This window comes from Leuresthes tenuis, unplaced genomic scaffold (genome assembly GCF_036924035.1).
Source record: "Leuresthes tenuis unplaced genomic scaffold, fLeuTen1.0.hap1 SCAF_18, whole genome shotgun sequence".
Lineage (NCBI taxonomy): Eukaryota > Metazoa > Chordata > Actinopteri > Atheriniformes > Atherinopsidae > Leuresthes > Leuresthes tenuis.
Genome location: NW_027325372.1, coordinates 18427414 through 18448204, shown reverse-complemented (window position 1 = coordinate 18448204; position 20791 = coordinate 18427414). Strand labels below are relative to the sequence as shown.

The window sequence follows — 20791 nt, the reverse complement described above, 5'->3', positions numbered from 1 at the left end:
TATAGTGTGTATGTGTATACATGGCAGGCACATTTGTGTTAGTATGCCTCTACCACTGGCCACTGTGGGCAATAGAAGGAGCTGCATTGATGAACGAGGAGCATTGTTTGCCATTTCAGCAGTGGAAGTGCTTAAAGTATCAGGGCCCCAGGGACAAACCATGTCACAGTCTCCCATCCTAGTGACATATAGATATGCCATAAAGATAACCTCAGGGCTACTGTTGTTGGGTTAGATGTGGGGAGGGAGGGGGGGATATGGTTTATATGATGACAAAGGCCAGACTCCCTGGAAAGAAGTTACTGTTCTGCTTGGTCCTCCCAGTGTAATGTTCTGTATGTAAAACATACAGAATATTTATACAGAAAGCATTCTGATATTTGAAAGCCGAAGTACGAGGAATGGAGATCATGTTCTTGTCTTGTCGCATTTGTTTTTGCGATTCATTTTATTTTTTTGTGAAAAATTATTTAAAATAGTTCTGATGTAAATCTACATCTATAATACATTTTGGACATGTAAATTACAACTTCATCTATTTCAAGACTCGCAACTTTTTCACTTGACCAAGATGACTTGACGTTTCTTTGTGTCTTGGTTTTCCTGAAACAATGTTATTTCCCTGTTTTTATTTGTTTATTTTTTCTCTTCTGTCTCCATTTTCCACATCTCTCATTATCTTATATTTTCCTTAATTTGGCTACACTATATACACACTTAAAAAGCTCCTCCTCCCTTATTAAAATAAATGCCAAGAATCACCTTTGTATGGCTTGTATATTTGTTTGCTGCAGCGTTTTATTTATAAATATCTTTATTGACACTAAGGGACTGTTTAAATTTTTAGGGTTTTCCTAGCTGTTTGTTAGCCTTGCTGTTGCTTGGTGACAGATACATTGAATATGTGGAAATGGAGATATTGAGGGATAGGAAACATTGCATCTGTGGCAGTTAAAATAAATTATTTGGAGATTGCTTGAGTAATGGCATTATAAAATAATTTTATTGTCCAAACCAATGAACTAAAATGGAAAGTGAGACAATAATATTTCATCCATACTCACCACAACATACACACAGCACATGCATGCCCCTACAGAAACATCTCTACTCTTGACAGCTTAGTTCAATCAAGTTTCACTCCCATTTACTAATATGCTAATCAGTCCTTGTGTCTGCTAAACTGATGGCGATGGAGCAGGAGGAGTAACAAGGTCAAAATAAGGGCTATGGGAAAGAGGAGCCTGGAATTGACAAGTCAGTCAACCATTATCACAAGTACTAACCAGATACTTTAAAAAGTAAATTGACACAAGCTTTTAAAGCATCCTTGGTGAGTGAGCAGGTGCTCGGCCTTCAACAGATGATGAAAAACACCTGCTATGAATCTACTGATGGAATAGCTGCAAGCTCCAGCCTCAGTCTACAGCCCTAAGTGACGTTTTTGTGACTTTACGCCATTGTTGAAATCTAAGGAAATGTTGTGGCTGTCAAACAAAGATTTGGCTGTTTCCATGATGGCCAAATGTGCTCAGTAAAAAAAAAAAAAAACTGCTAAAAGGATGAACAGTTTGTGGAAAATATTCATTATCATAAATCATATATCAGGACTGATATGATGCAATGTTGAGGCGCCAGTAAATCTGTAGGAAGATATGGTGGTAGGGGAGGTACTTGTTGAAGGAACAACAATATGAAGACTAATCTGTTTCCCATCAGAACTTATTGTGATTATGAAGATCATTCAGTGGTTTCAGTGTTCTGACCAGTTGTTCAGAAAGATGCGTTTTTGTTTTTGGGGGGTTATAGGTGGACTGAGCACAAAAAAAAAAAGATTCAACATGAAATGTCTGATAGGAAACATTGCCATTCTGTACTTGCCTGAGCTTTGCCCAGTGACCCTGCGGAGGAACTGAGTTTCGTCCAAAGTCCAGCAAATGCTCGTGCCAGGCTCGTCACCATGTGAATGACCAGGGCTGTAAACTGGATGGAAGAGTGTAAATTTTTTGTGACTGTGTAACGCATGTTTTGGTTACTAATCATACACTCAGAACTTCTGAAATGTAGCAACAGAATCATCCACCAATCAGACCTCTCCTTCGTTCAATATTGTAGGCTCAACCAATCAAGTATGTCATAAAGGAGAGCATAATCTGCAATCACATGTCAACTGACACAAAAGGGTTTAGAGCCCAGAGCTTGGCTGAGCTTCCTTTGAACTTGATTTACATAATAACACATAATTAGACAAGGTTCTGTTCATATTGAGCTCACTTATTTGCATGCATGTACATGTTTGCTCAAGCAGTGATGGTCAAAACTGCATCCTTGAGTGGCTAATCTGATAATCCAAACCACTATCATATTCATTTCGACTATATCAACAATAGAACAATGTCATAAACAGATCTGCAACTACAGTGAAAGTTTTTCCACATGCAGAATTTTGTACTGCAAGACTTTCTTGAACATTTGAAGCAAGTCACTGCATGGATCACAAATGCTATCACAAGGAGATAACATTGTGTCCTTATCTGTTGTCATTCTTTTACTTCTTACCTTTTCCTCAGTTTCTCATTCTGAGCAGTTCTATCATGACACTGATTGTATTATTAACTGTTTGTGCCCTCCACTCTTTTTCCAGCTCTGCCCAGTTACACTTGTGGTAATCCTGGGCAACTACTGAATGGCCACCAACAGGGGTCCACTTTCAATATCGGGGACAAAATACGCTACAGTTGTAGCCCTGGCTATGTGCTGGAGGGTCACACCACCTTGTCCTGCCTCGCCACTTCAGCTGGTACCGCTGCCTGGGATTTTCCTCTTCCATACTGCAGAGGTATGTAGGATCAACAGTGATAGTCTATTTTAAGACATATTAGGCATAATTTTGAAAGATTTTGTTCCACAATCTAAACATCCTAATTTTATCTAAATTCGGTGGCTTAGCTTAAACATTTTTAGACTCCAAATGTTTGACAGTCACCTCCGAGTTTCATTGCTGACATTTATATTTATTTGAATTACTTTTTTGTAAGAATTGCCAGTGATGTTCAAAAGTAGAAGAGGTCTCCAAAAACTGCCAATGGTATAGATAAACCAGGTGAAAATATAACATGACACTCAAACATAAAAGCCACTGTGGTATTTTATAATTTACACTCTCAGCAAAGTATAAATTGACTGATTGGTTGACTGTGCTTTTGAAACATTAAACAGTCTTATTTTTTATTCACCAGTTCATAAAGTCTAGTATCCAGCCCTCAGTTATATGAATTTACACTTACCTTCACATGAGCGGACAATGTTTTCTAGGGTTATACTGATATCTTATTTACTATGGCAGGACCTCGTATGTTTGCTTCCAGTCAGGTGGATTGTGCCAGTTGTCCTTCCTTTAGGGTTAGCAAGCACCCCTGCAGCAGCAACACCTGCCAGTATTTGTTGTCTGACCAAACATGCTACAGTTTTTGAGAGTAGTTCTTTGTAAGCAGAAGTGACATCATTGATGCTAATATGTGATTTGTCTTGATACATTGGAGAATTCTCACATAAGTGAAATGGATGCACATGGACAAGACACGTAAGGTCGGATGTCCATACATGTTCACTTTTCGTTTTGTGTGTGTGTGTGTGTGTACCTATGTATCATGTGGCCATTCGTTTGTGTCAGTGTGCCTGCTGAGCAGACCGCTGAGACACTATGCCATCTGTAGCTAGGCTGGGAGTCAGGAAGCCCACATAGGAGCACACATGGCAGGGCACCTCGCGCCAGCACAGTCCTCACCCACCCAATCACACGTATGTAAATGCACATGCCTGTGCTTCTCTTGTTAGGAAGACGTGATTGTGTGGGCAATCTGTATATATATTTTTTTCTTTGTAATTTATTACCATTTTTTTTTCCTTCAGTCATCAATTTGCCAATGGGATCGTAGCTCAGCTTTCGCCTGCACCCCTTATGCTCACCCAGGCTCCACACTGGAGATGAATAATATTTGTGATCCATGCAGTGATTTCTGTTTATACCAATACATTTTAGAAAAAAGGCAGTTTCCCTTGCGATTATTTGAGGTTTCCTAGTGCCACATGTACACCCGAGTGTTCTTTCAGTTTGCATCTAGGTGGATTATTATGCCACGCCAATTATAGAACCTGCCCATATGTGCACAAGCAGAGCTTGGGCTGTATTTTTGGATTTGGGAGAACATTTTGGTTAGCTCATCAGTCTGGACCCACGAGAATGCAAACATGCCAGCACCTTTGGGTCAAATTTGGCAGTTGATGACACAGATACTGTTTTACATGCTCTGTGTTGAGCCGTTAGCTGCCCTTTTAGACTTCTACAATAACTTTTTTCCCCCTGTGCCATATTTCTCCAGGAAAAAAACAATGGGCCTCATACAAAAACCATCTGTACGAACAGATTTGTTCTTAAGTTGTATTTTAAGTTTTGTTTCAGGTACGAACAGAATTTACGAGTGAGCCAGACTTGTCATAGGAGTTACGTAAAATAGTCCGCTGTTATTCAAATCAAGTTTCCTTGACTAATGGATTGTATATTTAATTACTTTGAAGCAATCATAAATAAATATAAGAAATATACCCCATGATTATGCTGACATTATTCTGTTTGACTTGAATTATGCACTAATTGAAGGTTAATTTTACTCTGTATATAACAAGGTCAATGGGAAGTGTAACCAGCGACTGACTTGCTACTTTTGGATGCTTTAGCGTGTCAGGCTCTTGGAAGAGAGCGTGTGTTCTGAGACCGTGTAGATATCCTTGTGGAGACAGACGAATGGCTGACATCGCGGTTTAGATTGCCAAGGACTGTGCTGCTGCAAATTTGCAGCTTGCTAGAGCCACAACTCCAGAGAGAAACACGCCGATCAAACCCAATTCCACCACACCATCCATTTTTGGCCACGGGAACCTTTCAGAGGGAGATTGGAGACAGATCAGGTGTGTCCCAGTCCTCTGCTAGTCGTGTGCTCACAGCTCTCATCAGTTTATCACCCACGGTACATCAAATTCCCATACACCGCTGTTGAACAAGTATAAATTAAGCAGGACTTTCATGCCATGGCTGGACTACCAAACATAATCGGAGCAATAGACTGCACACACATACACATCAAAGCACCCGGGCCGTTGTGGAGTGCACTACTGGTGTGCCAAAGGCCAGGTGGGTGTGTCTTGATACAGCTCGGGGCAAACTGCTCTATAGCCCAGAGAAGGCAATATTGTGCAAAATGCAGCATGGCAGAATAATACTGCAATATTGCCATGAATGACGGTCACCAACTACCTGATCCAGCCCAGGCAGACAACATGCCAGAAGACCCCTCTCATGGACTGCTCCATCAAAGTGCCATCACGATGAAGCAACAACTGATTGCACGGCTTTAGTTGCAGTCATCTAGCGCCCGGCCATGCCGAGAGTTTATTTTATTTATTTATTTATTTATTGTTTTAAGCCATTTTCATATCAAACCATTTATTCTTTATTTCGGTGACATTACAATCTACAGGTGACACAGAATTAACAGCACTGATAAGTGCTTCCCATTTCTTCGCTGTAGCAGATCCCATACTTCTACTTCTGACACTGCTAAAAATGACAGATTTTCCTTTTTGGATCTCTGAAAGCAGAACTTCAATCTCAGAGCCTGTAAAGTTGTTCTTTTTGCACCATGATGTCATTCTCATATTCAACACTTCCTTGGACAGAAGACAGGAAGTATACCCTTATATGGTATTATTTTGGGCGTGAAGTAAGCAAATGTACTATCCTCGTGCACTTAAATACGCACGGGTGGCATTCATCATTTACACAGTTTTGCGAAGTTAAAAGTGTTTGAATCTGACGTGGCATGTTCATACAAGACCTTCATATGAAAAAAGTGAGAGAAATTTAGAATAAGAATCTGAAAATGTTCTTGCATGATGCCCAATGTTTTATAGCTCTTTGTTTTTTTTTTGTTTTTTTGTTTTTTTTCCCCTTATGCCTTGGTTACCAATACACACTCATGAATGGAAGCAGCCTCTTACCTTTAATAAAAAACCTTGATAGTGACAGCTTTAAAATGTATTCTATTGAACCAAGGGAAGCAGTAGAACAGCTTGAAATGACTGAGAAAAGTGACACACTTGCATATTGACATGTTCAACAATGTCGTCCTTGGTTTCATATGGTTCTCAGTATACATAGTTTTTGCTCCATTGATTCACAGTGGTTGTATTGGCCAGTGTCAGCTACAGACTATAGAGAGTGACGAGGAGTGATGCTAAGGTGGAGAGTTAGTCCAGAGACTTCCCTTCAAGTGTGAAGAAACAGTCTTGTGTGGAATATCAATGCATTCCCTTATCCTTCTTTTCTGTCTGCATTCTACTTCCTGTCACTCCCACTGCAACAATCACCTGTCACCCCTCACGCCATCTTTCCATTTCTTTATTGTCCACCTTCCCTCCAAACTTTTTTTTCTCACCCATCCTTGCATGTCACCTGTCATCTTCCTCATCCCCTTCTTCTAGACCTTCTGTCGTTGTTTCCTTCCCATTGAAATTCACACCTCACAGGTTTCTGCTCGTTCATACACACGCTTGCTCTCCCTCAGGGGTTTGCCATGGTGACAGGTAGGATGGATGATAGACGGGGCCTAACACTTTTGCGGTCCTCTTACCCCTTTAAACATCACACACTGCCAGCTGGCTGGCCACCATAATCAATCCCCCACACACACATCCACAAAAAAAATTATAGCGTTAAAGTGTTTCTCAAAACTTCCTTTGATCTATTCCCTTTGTTCACTGATATACACTGTATGTAGATTAGTAGTACATAAGTCTTCTTTTTGAAGTTAAGATATCACCTACTGTAATGTTCAAAGCTATAATAAAAATATTAGTAGCTGGATATTGTTTTCGCTACACATTGGATGAATGCTTTATTATTTAATGGTCTCCTTAAAGCTATCTTCAGGAGTGAAGAGTTGCTTTGATTAGCACAAATCTAAATTGATAATAATTTAATCACTTCCATATTGCATTCGTTTGCATCATGCCCCCTACTCTGCTTCCTGCTGACTGTAAAACTGTAGGGCTGTAAGGTATTTTGAATTCCTATGACTGCTGTCTCTCTGGCCTATGGCAAAAACTCCAGACAGAAGAACAATATGCTGTAACTCATTGCACATTTTCTGGCTCCTAAGTTTAAAAATATGCTATTTGGCTTGTGGCAAAAACTTGGGTAGGTAGTGAATACAAATACTTTCTTTTTAAAAATTGCATATAAGGTTCCTTGTAAAACTTTACCCACCGAGTTCCCACTAAGTTGATGCATGTGATATGTGTGCTATATTTGGGAAGATCTTTTTCACTGAATCATATCTGCGTCATTAGTAATGTAAGTCATCAGCATATCTGTTAGGGCTGTCAATCTTAATCTTTAATACCATTCAGTTTGATGCAGGAAAGGTAGAACTTGTACTGGTACATTATCATAATGGTAAATATTCTGACACTTTTAATATAACTTAACTGAAACTACTAATGTAGGCAAAAAGTACACTGCACAGTACCGACCGACATGCACCTCACAGTTTTGGCTATTTATATGCTTGTTGTATCCTGGAGTTGGATTGTCCTGTTTGTCCCCCAAGTGTTTGTATTATCAGATAAGGGATCATGTAACATGATCTGACTTGGTGTACATAATGTGTCGTGCACAGTACATATTTTCGACAAGTGGACATTAGAGTATGTCCAATTTATTTATGAAAAAAAAAATATCAAACTGCAAGCGTGTTTGTTAATATTTATAGATGGTGAATACAAAAAAGCAAAAACTGGCTGGTGAAAAGCAATCCTGAAACTGGCATCTTCCAAGAGTTTGACAGGACAATGCATTGATAAATGAATGTATCTCTATGTGAATAATACTTCTGAAACAGCTGTTTCAGATGCAAACTTTTTGAATTATCTATTTTTATCTGTATGGACTTAATTTTGAATAAATTTACAAAAGCAGTTAATTTATGACATCCTGACTGTTAAGGGTAAAGTTTTACTAGTATTTATGCTGCACCATGCATTTATTGGCCTTTTTGTTATTCCTGCTCTTCTTCGGTTTCCATTTGTCTGTACATCATAACTTATCTCCAAATTGGATGTTTTTGGATCATCTTTGTTGTATTAATGTTCTTTGTATATTAAGCATTTCACAACTTTCTTTTCTCTCCACTGTCTGCAGCGGATGATGGATGTGGGGGCACACTGCGGGGCCAGAGTGGGGTGATCACCACCCCCAATTACCCAGCTGAGTATAACAACAACGCTGACTGCACCTGGACTGTGCTAGCTGAGCCGGGAGACACCATTGCCCTGGTTTTCTCTGACTTTCAGCTTGAGGATGACTATGACCTGCTGGAGGTCAGCGGCACCGAGGGATCTTCGCAGTGGTAAGCAGTTAGCCAGTAGCAGAGAGAGCTGAGTGTTGAATGGGGAATGAAGGGCAGCCCAGCACTTTACCAGGTGCACACAGGTGCTGTCTCTGAAGAGAGAACAAGCTGAATGAAATAAGGTTGGACGTGGGTGGGTGCTAAGTTAGTTCTGTGGAGATGGATCATAAGCGTTGCTGCTCATGTCTTTGAATGAAATTAACAGGTAACAGTAATTTATTTGATGGCCAGTTTCTAGCCTAGCTTCTACATTGCAATCTTTTATAGGGTGGTGTTATGTGTTTGATGGTTCTAAGCTATAATTTGAAGACTCAACCTCTGTCACTTACTTTCACACATACTTTCAGTTAGTTTCACACAAACACACATACTCAACTCTAATGATGAAGAGGCAGGATCTCCTGGCATCAATGTGGGTCTCTCACCATCTGTGGTAGCTCCTCCTTTCTCTGACAACTCTCTCAGCTCAGAAAGTAATTAGTGAGCTCAATTATCACCGTCAGCCGTACATGCTGTTACACACATGCACAATCTAACGCAAACACATTAGTCCATATTGGGACAAATGGCAACGTACAGACAAATATATTCACATTTACAACTGCATATGTGTGCTGGCACTGTAAGAACTTATGCAAGCAGACGTATCCTTTCACACCTTTTCTGACACTTTTTGCTTCCTTCCCTCACACCACAAAACTAAGAATAACGTGAAAAATATACTGTGGTTGAAGACTGGTCAATTGGTTCACTTTTTATCCATGAGGAAAGTCTACTATACTACTGCTTAATTTTCAAAATGGTTTAAGATGGATCATACAGATGAACCAGAGATGGCAGAATAAACTTTCAAGTTCCAACCACAGGTAGCTGACATTACGGGACACTAGTGATACATATTCTGAAAGAGGGACGGGGAATAGCTAACTGTTTGTAGAGAAAGAATATATCAGGAGTCATCTTCGAGTGAGATGGCCTCTGGAATCTTCAACTTCTTTTTACTTATTCACTTTGTAGTGGCAAAAACATTTCACACAAAGGACTTCATTGACACTGAGGTTTCTTAGAGCGGATTTTTCCTTGTAGCCTGATATTAAAAATCTCTTTGAATCTCTGCTTGGCCAGTAGAGAGTTTCTATTCCCTCAGATTTCAGCCTGTCTATTTCTTGTCACATTTTACAATGACATCAACTTCTTGTCCCAAACTTTGATTTGCCCTCTGTCATGTGGGCAGCCCATATCTCTACTGTGTGCACTCCTGTGGCTGTGCACTTGCGGCACGATTGCACTTCGAACAAAAGAATAGCGAGTTACTGGATAGAAGGATAAAGGGTCACTGGCTAACAGGACGGGGTGCAGGATCATAATTAATCCTGCACGTTGCAAGGAAAAGGAAGCAGGCGGAAGAGAAAACATGGTGAGGACATACAAGCATGCTTTTGTGATCTTGTTTTGTTAAAAAAAAAAAAAAAAAAAAGATAATTTGGAAAAGATATTGTCTTTAGAAGGGAGAGACTCGTGGAAGGATTACAACTTTGCAGCTGATGGCCAATTAGAGAGGTCAGGTTTAGCACTGTGATGATGCTGACTTAGGACATGCATCCTCTTCAATGAATGGGTCAGTGAACCCTGTCAGACTTGATGGTTGTGCTCTTTGTTTTTCTCTTAAGAAACTGGCCTGATATCTTACCTAATCACCAAGGTTTCTGCAGGGAGTCATTGTGTTTAAGGTCTGTACAAGTGTACATTAGGGTCTGTTTTTTTTTTTTTTTTTTTTTTTTTTTTTACTGAGCTTTTTGTACAAGGAAAAAATGATCCATTACATTCTATCGGATTCTTACATTCTTGTTTTTCATTAATGACAATGCTATGTCTTTTATCCTAATACAAAGTGCTTTATATCATTGGCTTGACCAAATAGCATGAATGCTTTCCACATATATATTTTGTTTTCATAGTATTTACATCAGGGCTAGTTTTAAAATTTCTTTTCTGTTTTTATAACAAAACTATTTTGACAATCCCATTTAGTGAATCATTAAATCTTTAGGTCAGTTCGTCAGTAAAGTTTAAAGGTTGGATGTGTTGAGCACGACTGCTTGAACCCTTCGTTCTGTTAGTTTAACAAGATGCGGTTGCTCGATGAGACGAGATTTGAGATGCCAGCTCTCAGTTTAATCAACACAGTGGGAACTTTACCACTGAAGCTAACATCAAGTCTAAAGCCAGGTGTCTGGACTTGTTTTGAATTTAAACATCTGGCATAAAATGAACAGCTACAGAACAGAAAAGTGTGTATGAGTGAAACGTGATACAAGTCTCTGTCTTTGTCAGTATAGTGAGTTGTATTAGAAATGGAAGTAAAAGGAGAAGTAATCGGGTATGATTTCAAAACTCTGGATTTCCAACTGTGACAAGTTAGGGGAGATCTTAAAGCAAAGCTGAGGTGTTTTAGAATGCAAAGTATTGGTTGGTGATTTCGCTGCAAATAGCATTCTTGGTATTGGTGGTTTAACAGATAGCTTATCTGGGTTGATTATTCTATTATCTCCATGTTGCATGACTGACAAGGACAATTGAAACCAACATTTCAATAGGAACTATTCTCAACATTTTGTTTAGAGGCATTGCAAGATTTGGAGTTTACAAAGATTTATCCACCATAACTGACAATGCTGTGATCCAGGTCTATAGTTTGGACTTACTGGAGTAATTTAACATTTGCTATTTTAACACTATTTTAGCCACCCAAGCAGCTAACAAAATCCCAACTATTGTCCAGATCGGTTATTTAATTACGTGCTTAATTTTAACGTAGAGTTCTATGGCAAACCATAAACTTGGAGAAGCAAAAAATAGTGAATATGTCGCGCATAGACTGGTGATCTACATGGAGTGAAATGACTAGATATTTTTTCTATGGATGGTGGTGTTGGAGCTGTTTCTGGAGCAGCTTTGTCACCTGAAATATGGGAGAATGAAAGCTGTCTTTGACATAAGTTTACATGACAGCCACGGGATGTGGTGGATGTGGTGAAAGCCACTCAATGATGACACAGTGGTAATGTCTGCAGAGAGGTTTCCACTTATATTCTTCATTGCACATCCAACAGCTGGAGGTGATCAGCAGTGTTCAGTGTTCTTCATGACTTCCAACTTGAGCTTGAAGTATGCTTACTGAAGCCATGTGTGTGTGTTGCAGCAGCCTTTAGTTATAATGTAGAGACACAGCTACATTGGGTTTGCTCTATTATCATCAAAAGACAATGCAAGATTTTTCAAGCAAAGTCTAATTTGAAAATTCTATTACTTAATATTAAAATCCATGGGTATTGTGCCAGTCTGTCTAAATAGATAAATTGTTTTTGTATACGTGTGTCTGCGGTTGCTCTGAGAAGATTAAAATTAATCAGTCTAATCTTGCTTACCAGCTATCTTGTTGCTCACACTATCCTGTGCTTTGATTGGCATTCCTGCTGAGTTAGCATTTTGAGAAGGGAGCAGGAAAATACGGCCACTAAGACTGACTTCAACAACTGCGATATGTGTGTGAATTGAATGTAGGATTGGAATGGGCTGGTAAGAATGACAAGGGAATTTTGCCACCACTCGGCAGTACTGACAGGACTTTTTCAGCACTGCTTCCCCAAGGGAACACATTACTCTGCCATTACACAGTTTGTATCCACATTGATTTTCTTCCCCATCACCATCCACATTGAGGCAATGTAAATAAAGGCTGATGCTAACCAATTGCCAAATCCTTGTTCGCCCCCTTGCTACTAAGTGGAAATCACAGTGATTTGACTTGTTATTTTCTTGGATGCTCAATTGTTTTTCAAGGGAGTATAATACATTTTCATCCACCAGTGTTCCCTTGAGATGTTTAAAGCTACTCCTGCAGCACCTTTGATACTGTAAATAGAGAGAAAGTGTCTGATTCTGCACTTGAAAGCTGTATCAATATAGGCATCATTCCCTTGATTTTACAAAAAAAAATGGCATTCTGTTTTAAAAAGAAAAAAAACAAGGATCCCAGCTAAGTGATTGCACCATTTTACAGAAAGTGTTTCCAAACAAAACTTATATCTTCGTTTCCATCCTTGTAACTTTTATAAACTCCTATTTCCCCTGAGATGTTTTCTTTGTCTTTCTTGTTCTAATTGTTTGATGCTCCTTCTCTGACAACACAAAGCGCCCTGAGTAAATGCAGCTTATTTCTTTCTGCCAGGAGATCTGAGAGCCCAATGAGGTTTGATCCCTCTCGCAAGCCTCCTATCCTTTCTCCTTTCCCTTTTAACACTATGCCCTATGGACATGAGATACTGACATTTAGTGAGCATATGGATTATCCCCACAGTGCAGATATGTGTCAGATTGTCCAAATGTGGGAAGAGAGCTTGTCAGTGTGTGTATGAGAGAGACAGTAAGGGATAAAGACTTGGTAGAGGGGAGTAGCGAACACTGGATATGTATTGATTGGCTGTTAGGTTGACTCACCTGAGAGAGAGTGAATGGTCTTTGGAACAGCTTTTTAAAGTCCAGGTGCTGTTTACTCCAGTTTCCGATGGGAGTTGCAGCAATAGGAGTACTGTATGTTTCATTTTTGTGGATATGAACATCTCAACTTTGGTTTTTCTGAAAGTTGAAAGTTTTTCTGTTTTGGACCTCATGTGGTTTAAGTTTAACTTTGTTGCACCACAAGGGTGTGGGGGGGGGCACAAAACAATGAGGTTATGTATATTTATACCTGTCATGTGCTTGCCAAATGTTCACTGCAGGGATAATGCATTTGTCCCTCACATTCTCCAGTAGCTGGGGACTCCCCAGCAATGTCTGTCAAGTCACACTATTACCAGATGTACTTTCCCATTTTAGAACGGTCACAGTGAGAATGTGTATGGAAGTGAGTGATTATGCAGCATATCCCCTGACCACTGAGCCTGGCAGCACAAGAATAAAAGGCTCCCCCCTTGTGATCACCAGAATTTTGTGCTTGAAAATGTAATCTAGTGTACATTTGTACACTGAGGCATTGATATTCAGCATATGAATACAGTCTCTTGGCAGTGTATACAGAGGGCATTTCACATTGATGTTTTAAATGAATGCTGTGTGATGGTCTAGTAGGCATATATTCTTCCTATAATTGCTGAATACATTTATTTAGCACTTTCTTTTGCCATGGCCTGTTTCTCATAACATAGTCTGTTGGAGTGAAGAAAATGACTCACTTTGAAGCTTGATCTAAAATTTCTTTGGCATCACAAGTCTGATCACGTCACTCTATTTTTCCTTTCATCGTCACTTTGTGCTTCTCAGACCCCGTCTCCCCATACCATGTGAGTATCATAAAGCATCTGATTTTGTAGTTCAATTTTCTGAACATCTACAGGCTTTCAGTATGCCTCAAACAGTAACTTTTTTTCTTGTAAGTGCACACAGCTCATCCAAAACAAGTGTAATTTAATAGAAGTCAAGGTATTCATTGATTTGTTTGTACTAATTATTTATAAGTCAAACGAAAATGTTGCATCTTTGTTCTAAAGGGGATAGTTTGGACATCTTAAAACCTAGGGAGAGAACTCTCCTGGAAATAAACACTGGCATAAGAAGAGATGTCATGAAGCTGATATGAGGGATTGTGAAGAAACCCTGTGAGCATGTCAGGAACCATCAGGTTTTCACTGCATAGACATTGTCAAAATAAAGCCTGCACATGTACAACATCATGATACATGATATAAGCAGCACATCAAATACTGCTATAAACCCACATGTATTAATACTTGTGGGTTTTATGGAATTCATCCATTTTCTATACCCGCTTAATCCAACTCGGGGTCACGGGGGGGCTGGAGCCTATCCCAGCTGTTATTGGGCGTGAGGCGGGGTACATCCTGAACAGGTCGTCGGCCCATGACAGGGTTTTTATGGAATTGGAAAATATAAAAGATCTTGAACAGAATGAGTTTTTGTGAAAGGTGGGAGTCCACACAATTCCATTCCATTCCAATTGTGTATACACACAATTTTGCCATCTGGCTGCTATAAGCATAACAAAGTTGTCTAAGATCTGCTGATAGTGCTGCATTAACTAGCAGGTGATTGCTGATATCTATATTTCCTTCTGCAACACAGCGCATCATATGACTCTCCATGACAACGGGTATCAAACAACTTCTTTCATCTGAATAATTTAGTGTACTTGTGTTGGTTTCTTTGAGAGCGTCCGGTTTCCTCAGTCCAAAGACATGCGTTTTTAGTTAAGAGATGATTCTTAATTGGCCTTAGGTATGTGAGTAAGTGTGAGTGCTTGTCTGTGTCTCTCTGTTGGACTTGTGATGGACCCTTGCTGATTTCACTTTCCCTCTGTAATTGTGTAAAGGTTAGCTCTGTCCACCTCCTGGATGTCTTCTCTAAATTTTCTATTTGAATAGTTAATTTTAGATTTCCAATACTATGTTTGGACTTTAGAGACTTTGTTTGACCAGAGTTGAGATTTTTGAATAGCGAGTGGCACAAAGTTAATCATAAATGCTGTTTTCATCACTGACAACCTTGTAGAATCTGCAACAAGAAGCACATTTACACAACACTAGAAATAAAGTACAATTATTGTGTTTGTCTGACCAAAACCACAAGGTCTAATACACCCACATAAGTTGGGGTCTTAATCACTCCTGTATGTACTGTACAAACTAAGTGTAAATGTATTTTAATACAGCCAAAGCTACCTTCATTCTGTTGATCAACTGTTTCTTTGTCAGATGGCTACACATGTTAGAAATTGGGACTGAAAATCAGCCAATTAAGACTACATGTCAAGATGTAGCTTTGCGCTGCTATAATAAAAACTTTGTTTCATAACTGCTTTGTCAACAACATACTGCCTTTGCACTGAATCTAGTTACAGTTCAGTTACTTACATGTGCAATTATCTTCCACAGGGAAAGTTAGAAGTGGCAGAATATCTTGAGTCTTTTTAGAAATACTTTGGTCAAAAAGTTGATTCCAGTCTTTTGCATGTATTCTGGGACAAGAATGGTCAACTTCAGGTGTAAATGTAGCTTAACTTAGCTGTGCTTGTCACCATGGTTACTGTTGTGGATTTATGGTTGACAAATATTCACTTATAGATAATCCTCTTATTCATTTGTACTCTTCACTTTATTTCCAAAACTCAGTCTGTCCGGTTTTTTAAGTGTCCTCTATTTTCTCCATTTTTTTTTTATATTGAATTAATAATTGTATAAGAGAATCTGTGGAAATCCAACAAAGATTGTTGTCAAAATGATAATCTCTTGTTTCCTGTGTATTTCATTGTCTGTGGTGACACATGAAAGTAATTGTTATATGCTAATGTTTGCTCTGCTGCTTCTGATGCTATAAGTCACTTCCTGGATCAACTGCAGACAACCTGAAAAAGACTGCTTGCTTCAGATGTGTATTTGTTAATGTTTGATTAAAACAGACTAGAAGACAGGAAATTGATTTCGACTTCTGGGCGGGGTGACAGGGGTGTATATTAGATGCTTCACTTCTAGCAGAGGTCCTGTGTTACTCATTACTGATGTTGGAACCACAATTTGAACTCAAGTATGTAATTGGGGTCACAGTCAGTCTTTTTTGATTAATCGGGGTCATTAAGGACACCTTGATTTCCAATATTGCCTTGCTGTTTTATGGCTAAAACGAGTTTGTTCACATCTGATGTGGAAATATTTTAAAGTCGTAAATGAGCTGTCCAACAGCCACTATGTTAGAAGTCACTGTCTTCCCTGCAGTAGTAGTTTGGAGAAGCTGATGGAAGAGCCAAGCAAATTGCTACTTAATTCAGAGCGAAGAGCAATTTTCCACCATTTAGAACAACTAAAACATGAACTTTATAGTGGTTTGAAATTTTTATTTTTTTTCATACTAGCTTGATTAGAGCGGTTACCTGGTAGCCATTGGAGAAAGATGACACACTGTTAAATTAATCAATCACTGTAATTAGCCCAGATAGAGCTTAAGGGAGACAGAGGACTGTGAGGAGAGGCGTAGAAGGAAAGCAACATTGAAATCAATTGGCCACAAACACAGTGCACTCAGTGGTCTGTTATAGAGGACACTGGATGCGGCAATTGGATCGTAAAAGCAAGACAGTGAGTACAAGTAAGCAGTCATTTCATTGCATCTGATTGAGTAATGTTGTGTGCGCCTGAACACATGCACTTGGCCAGAAAGGTCTACTTCATCTTAATTTTCTTACAAGTCACTCAGAGACAGATTAGTCTTTATCCAACAAGTTCAAATTCCCATATAAGGAGCAATGGATAAGAAGAATTTCTAAAGACAATTAGTTCACAAACACTGTTTAGTACTCTATATATTTATTATTGAGGTTATAACTGCACAGTAAGTTTTTTTTAATTTTTTTTTATGTTGGCAAAAAAAGAAGGAAAAAAAAAACTTGTACTGCTAAATACTTAAAAGAAAAGGTGTTTTTAAGGTGACTTACAATGTGGCGTACTCTGCAGTAATGGAAAAGTATCTTGTCCCTGAACATCCCTTGAGCGGAAGGACATGTCGATGTCTCATCTGGGTCACTGCTCAACCAAAACACATCCCTTTTCCATCTGAAACCTCCCCTTCTCACAAATAAAAATAAATTCATTGGAATTAATTGGCAGATAAATTCTTCTTTTTCTATTGCAAATCAGCTCACTTTTGATAAATCAGGTCCCACTGTTTTGATACGAGCACACTGGCTGGTGGTTTTGTTTAGTTATTTGTTTTATTAAATGTGTGAAAACAAGTTGAACTACATTAGGAACAGCTAGAACTGACTGAAAACATCTTGAGTAAGAAAAGGAAAAAACAAACAGACAAAAGAATTCAGGCACATATTTGCCTAAAAGACCACTCTTAAGTCAGGTTTCCAAGATATGCTTGAAAGGCCGATTTTTATTTTTTTATTTTTTAAATTTTTTTTTAAAAAAGGGTCGTTGCTGCTGAGGTACAGACTTTGTCATTTTTATCTATGATGATGCGTCACTTGTGCTGCGAAGGTCTTATTTTACACACTTTAGTCACTTGTAAAATATCCCTGCATTTTGGGGTCTGGAAACTCATTATTGCTTGTAATGAAAGATTAAGAGAGGGAGCAGGAGATGAAAATGAAGAACCTCGCAAGGTGAAATAAGGCAAGGACATGCAAACTGGTTTGGAGTGTAATAAATCTTAATCTTCTGTGGGACAGCAGGGCAGGTTGTGTGTGCATGTCTGTTGGAGTTTTCACGGCTAGTGTGTATTCAGTTTCCATGTGCTTCTGCTGTTTCTGTGTGTGTGGGTAGCAATGAAATACCCCTGGTCTTTCCATTCATCTCACATCGGCTGTCTTTTTGTATGAGGTGACACCAGGCCAGCCTGAATATATTTACGGAGGAACCTTTATGAACTCTGATGAACGTGCCCTGAGCGGCAATAACAGGCTGCACTGTAGCGTGCCACCATAAAATCCTCCTAAACTGTATAAATAAACATGGGAAGCAAAGGATGACAGGCAATGTCAGAGTTCAGCAGAAGAAAGCCTAAGCTGCACAACCTGTACTGAGAGGGGGGGGGGGCATGTTTTTAAAAACAAAATCTTATTCTAGTTTAAAAAAGTTTCAGAAATTCATAAAGTCAACTGTGAACTATTGCCGTCTGCACCCACCCAGTGTTCTGAATGAACTATGCTCAGATGAATATCTTAGCACAAAATGAGGGGAAAAAAAAGGGATTTAAAAAAAATGTTTTTAATGCTTAATAACATTTACTACTATATGATGTTTAATGCTGGCATTTACTTAATCATTGCAATTATCTTTTTATACATCCACTAAAAATTCCCCATCATAACATTGAGCACAGACCTGATTTACATGTAAACGGTTAGAGCAGACTGCCTTATTTTTTATTCTATTGTAGTTTTCTTTACACAGATAAACTTATTGCTTCTCCCTCTTCAGGGATTTAGTCATAGCAAAAGCCATGCAGCAGTTTTATGATCCATTAGACCCTTTGTCTAAGTGGGCTTTTGCTTGGCTGAGATTTTTTTGAGTGCCACAGAGTTGTCAGCATTATATTGATCCCACAACACTGCAGTCTTTCTTCATCCCACTTTCCTCACAGACAGAATCAAAGATCGTCAGACAAGCAAAAGATCTTTTATCTCTACAAAGCTCAAAACAATATGTCATCTGTGGCAGGACTTTGAATTCAAGTGCACTTTAATAAATTACTGGGTTTTTTTTTAGTTTTTTTTTTTTGTCATTCTAGTAATGAAAAATGTTAAGCTTATTCTCAATACTACTGATTGAATTTTAAATACTGAAATTATGGACACCAGTTGACCTCAACATATTATGTGTTTGCTGAATAAATAAGTGCTTTAGTTGGTGAGTGCAGGATAATACAAATTTAATATATATAATACATAATTTACTTAATTACACAATTTACTCAAAATAAGCCTTTGGTGTAAAGAATATTTTGGGTGCAAAAAGAAATGGGAGTCTGTCTTTAGCCAAATGGCAGCCGATACTCTTTTAATCTGACTCATTTCTCTCAGTGGCCTGGCTGTTTGTGCCTTACAGGCTTTCTGCCTGGCCCACCTGTGCCTCCCTTCCCATTGCGATAAGGATTGGACCGTTGGGCAGATCTAGTCTATGTTCCACTATCTACTCTCTGAATTACTGATTGCTACCCACAGTTTTTGATGCTCTGCCTTTTCTTTCTTTCTTGTAAGAATGCTTAGAAAAAGCTACAGTTTTTGCAGGAAGACTCTCCTTTGAAATCATATACAACACACCGCTTTCCTTAACCCTGACGGTAATGTGCAGAGAGAAAACATCCTTACTCCTGAAGAGGGCAGCTTTGATAGCAAGGTTTTAGTACAGATTCCACTTGGGGTCAAAGTAAAACCTCCGCATCACCGTAATAGCAAACCTCAGACTGGGTCCACACCATTACTATGCTGCTTCACGCTGAGTGAGTATGGTCTGCACAGCATTTAAACAGCCATCAGTCAGCCCACCTGCCAGATGCCTCCCTCAGTTGTAGCAGTGAAAGCAGTTTATACACTCAAGGTAAACAAAACTTGTCTGATGACAAATGCTGACACAGTTTACAATGCACCATGAGAACTAATTCATGGAATTTATTGGATTTCATGTTGGATTTTCTTTTAAGAATTAAGGAACATTGAAGTAAAGCGTGTTGTGCAGCAATTAAGTAACTTTCTAACATCACAAGAGAAAGATGAATATTGAAGACTTTTTCCAACTACTTGACAGCACTGCAAAGTTAAAAATAATTATTAATCTTTTGGCTGATTTATCGCTAAGCTTTTACAAACTAAGGTTGAAAGTGACAACTTTGGTGATATGATACTGTGTGCTCAAACTATGATAGAATATGCCAACTAGATTGTATTTTTGCTGACAAAATGTGGGTCAAATTGTATTTCAAAAGAAACCACTTAGTCAAACTTATCACATGTGTGAAGGTAGCTAACCAATGGAAAATACATATGCTGAAGAAATGTTAATGACTTTATCAGACATCAGTCTGAAATCATCAATTTAAAATGAACCCAGTTGTTCTGAATTGTTCTATTTAAAAATGAATGGTACCTAAAATCTATAGTACTCAAAGTATCTAGATACATAGTGAATAGTGTGATAAGGGAAAGATGCACACTCCGTTTGGTGCATTGAAACAAATTGTTTAGCATTATAGTTGAAGTTAAAAGTAATGTTTATTTGATTTCAGATGGAGTCTCAAACAAAATCACACTAATTTGAACTTAATCACTTGAATTCCTGCATGTTTTTAATATTGGAATATATATGATAGAAAAAAAAGTTTTATTAGTTTTGTCTGATATTGTGCTGTCCCACTGTCTATGTTTACATTTGAATATATCTCAAAAGAGCTGATCATTCTCCAGCGTCCTGTTGACAAACTTTCAGCTTCAATTCTCTACCAATACTTTGTGCTTCTTTACTTACTGACGTGTCATCCTTCTTCCTTATTTGACAGTGAGGTTGCCTGCTACCTATCGTCCCTGTTTTTTGTAATGAGATGTTCTGATTAGAGAGCATTGGCAAACGTTGGGCAGGGTGTTAAGAGGAAAAAAAAATAATAAAAAGGGATTAGTTTGGTCTGTCAGCTCTATCACTTGCAGATCAGTGTTGCTGATATCACAACATTATTAGCTTCGCTATCCTCCCCAACTGTGTGATAACGGAGGATTACTGAAGGTGCTGTGGCCAGTGAACCAGGAAAAAAAAATATAT

At 38.7% G+C, this 20791-nt stretch overlaps 1 protein-coding gene across 1 annotated transcript in view; it reads left to right on the top strand.

The window, feature by feature from the left end:
- Nucleotides 1–20791, top strand: part of csmd2 (CUB and Sushi multiple domains 2) — a 212409-nt gene that overhangs the window by 56971 nt on the left and 134647 nt on the right. The window contains exons 4-5 of the mRNA XM_072370602.1: nucleotides 2645–2839; nucleotides 8258–8465. Of these exons, the coding sequence (XP_072226703.1) occupies nucleotides 2645–2839; nucleotides 8258–8465 (403 nt within the window). The remainder of the gene's footprint in view (nucleotides 1–2644; nucleotides 2840–8257; nucleotides 8466–20791) is intronic.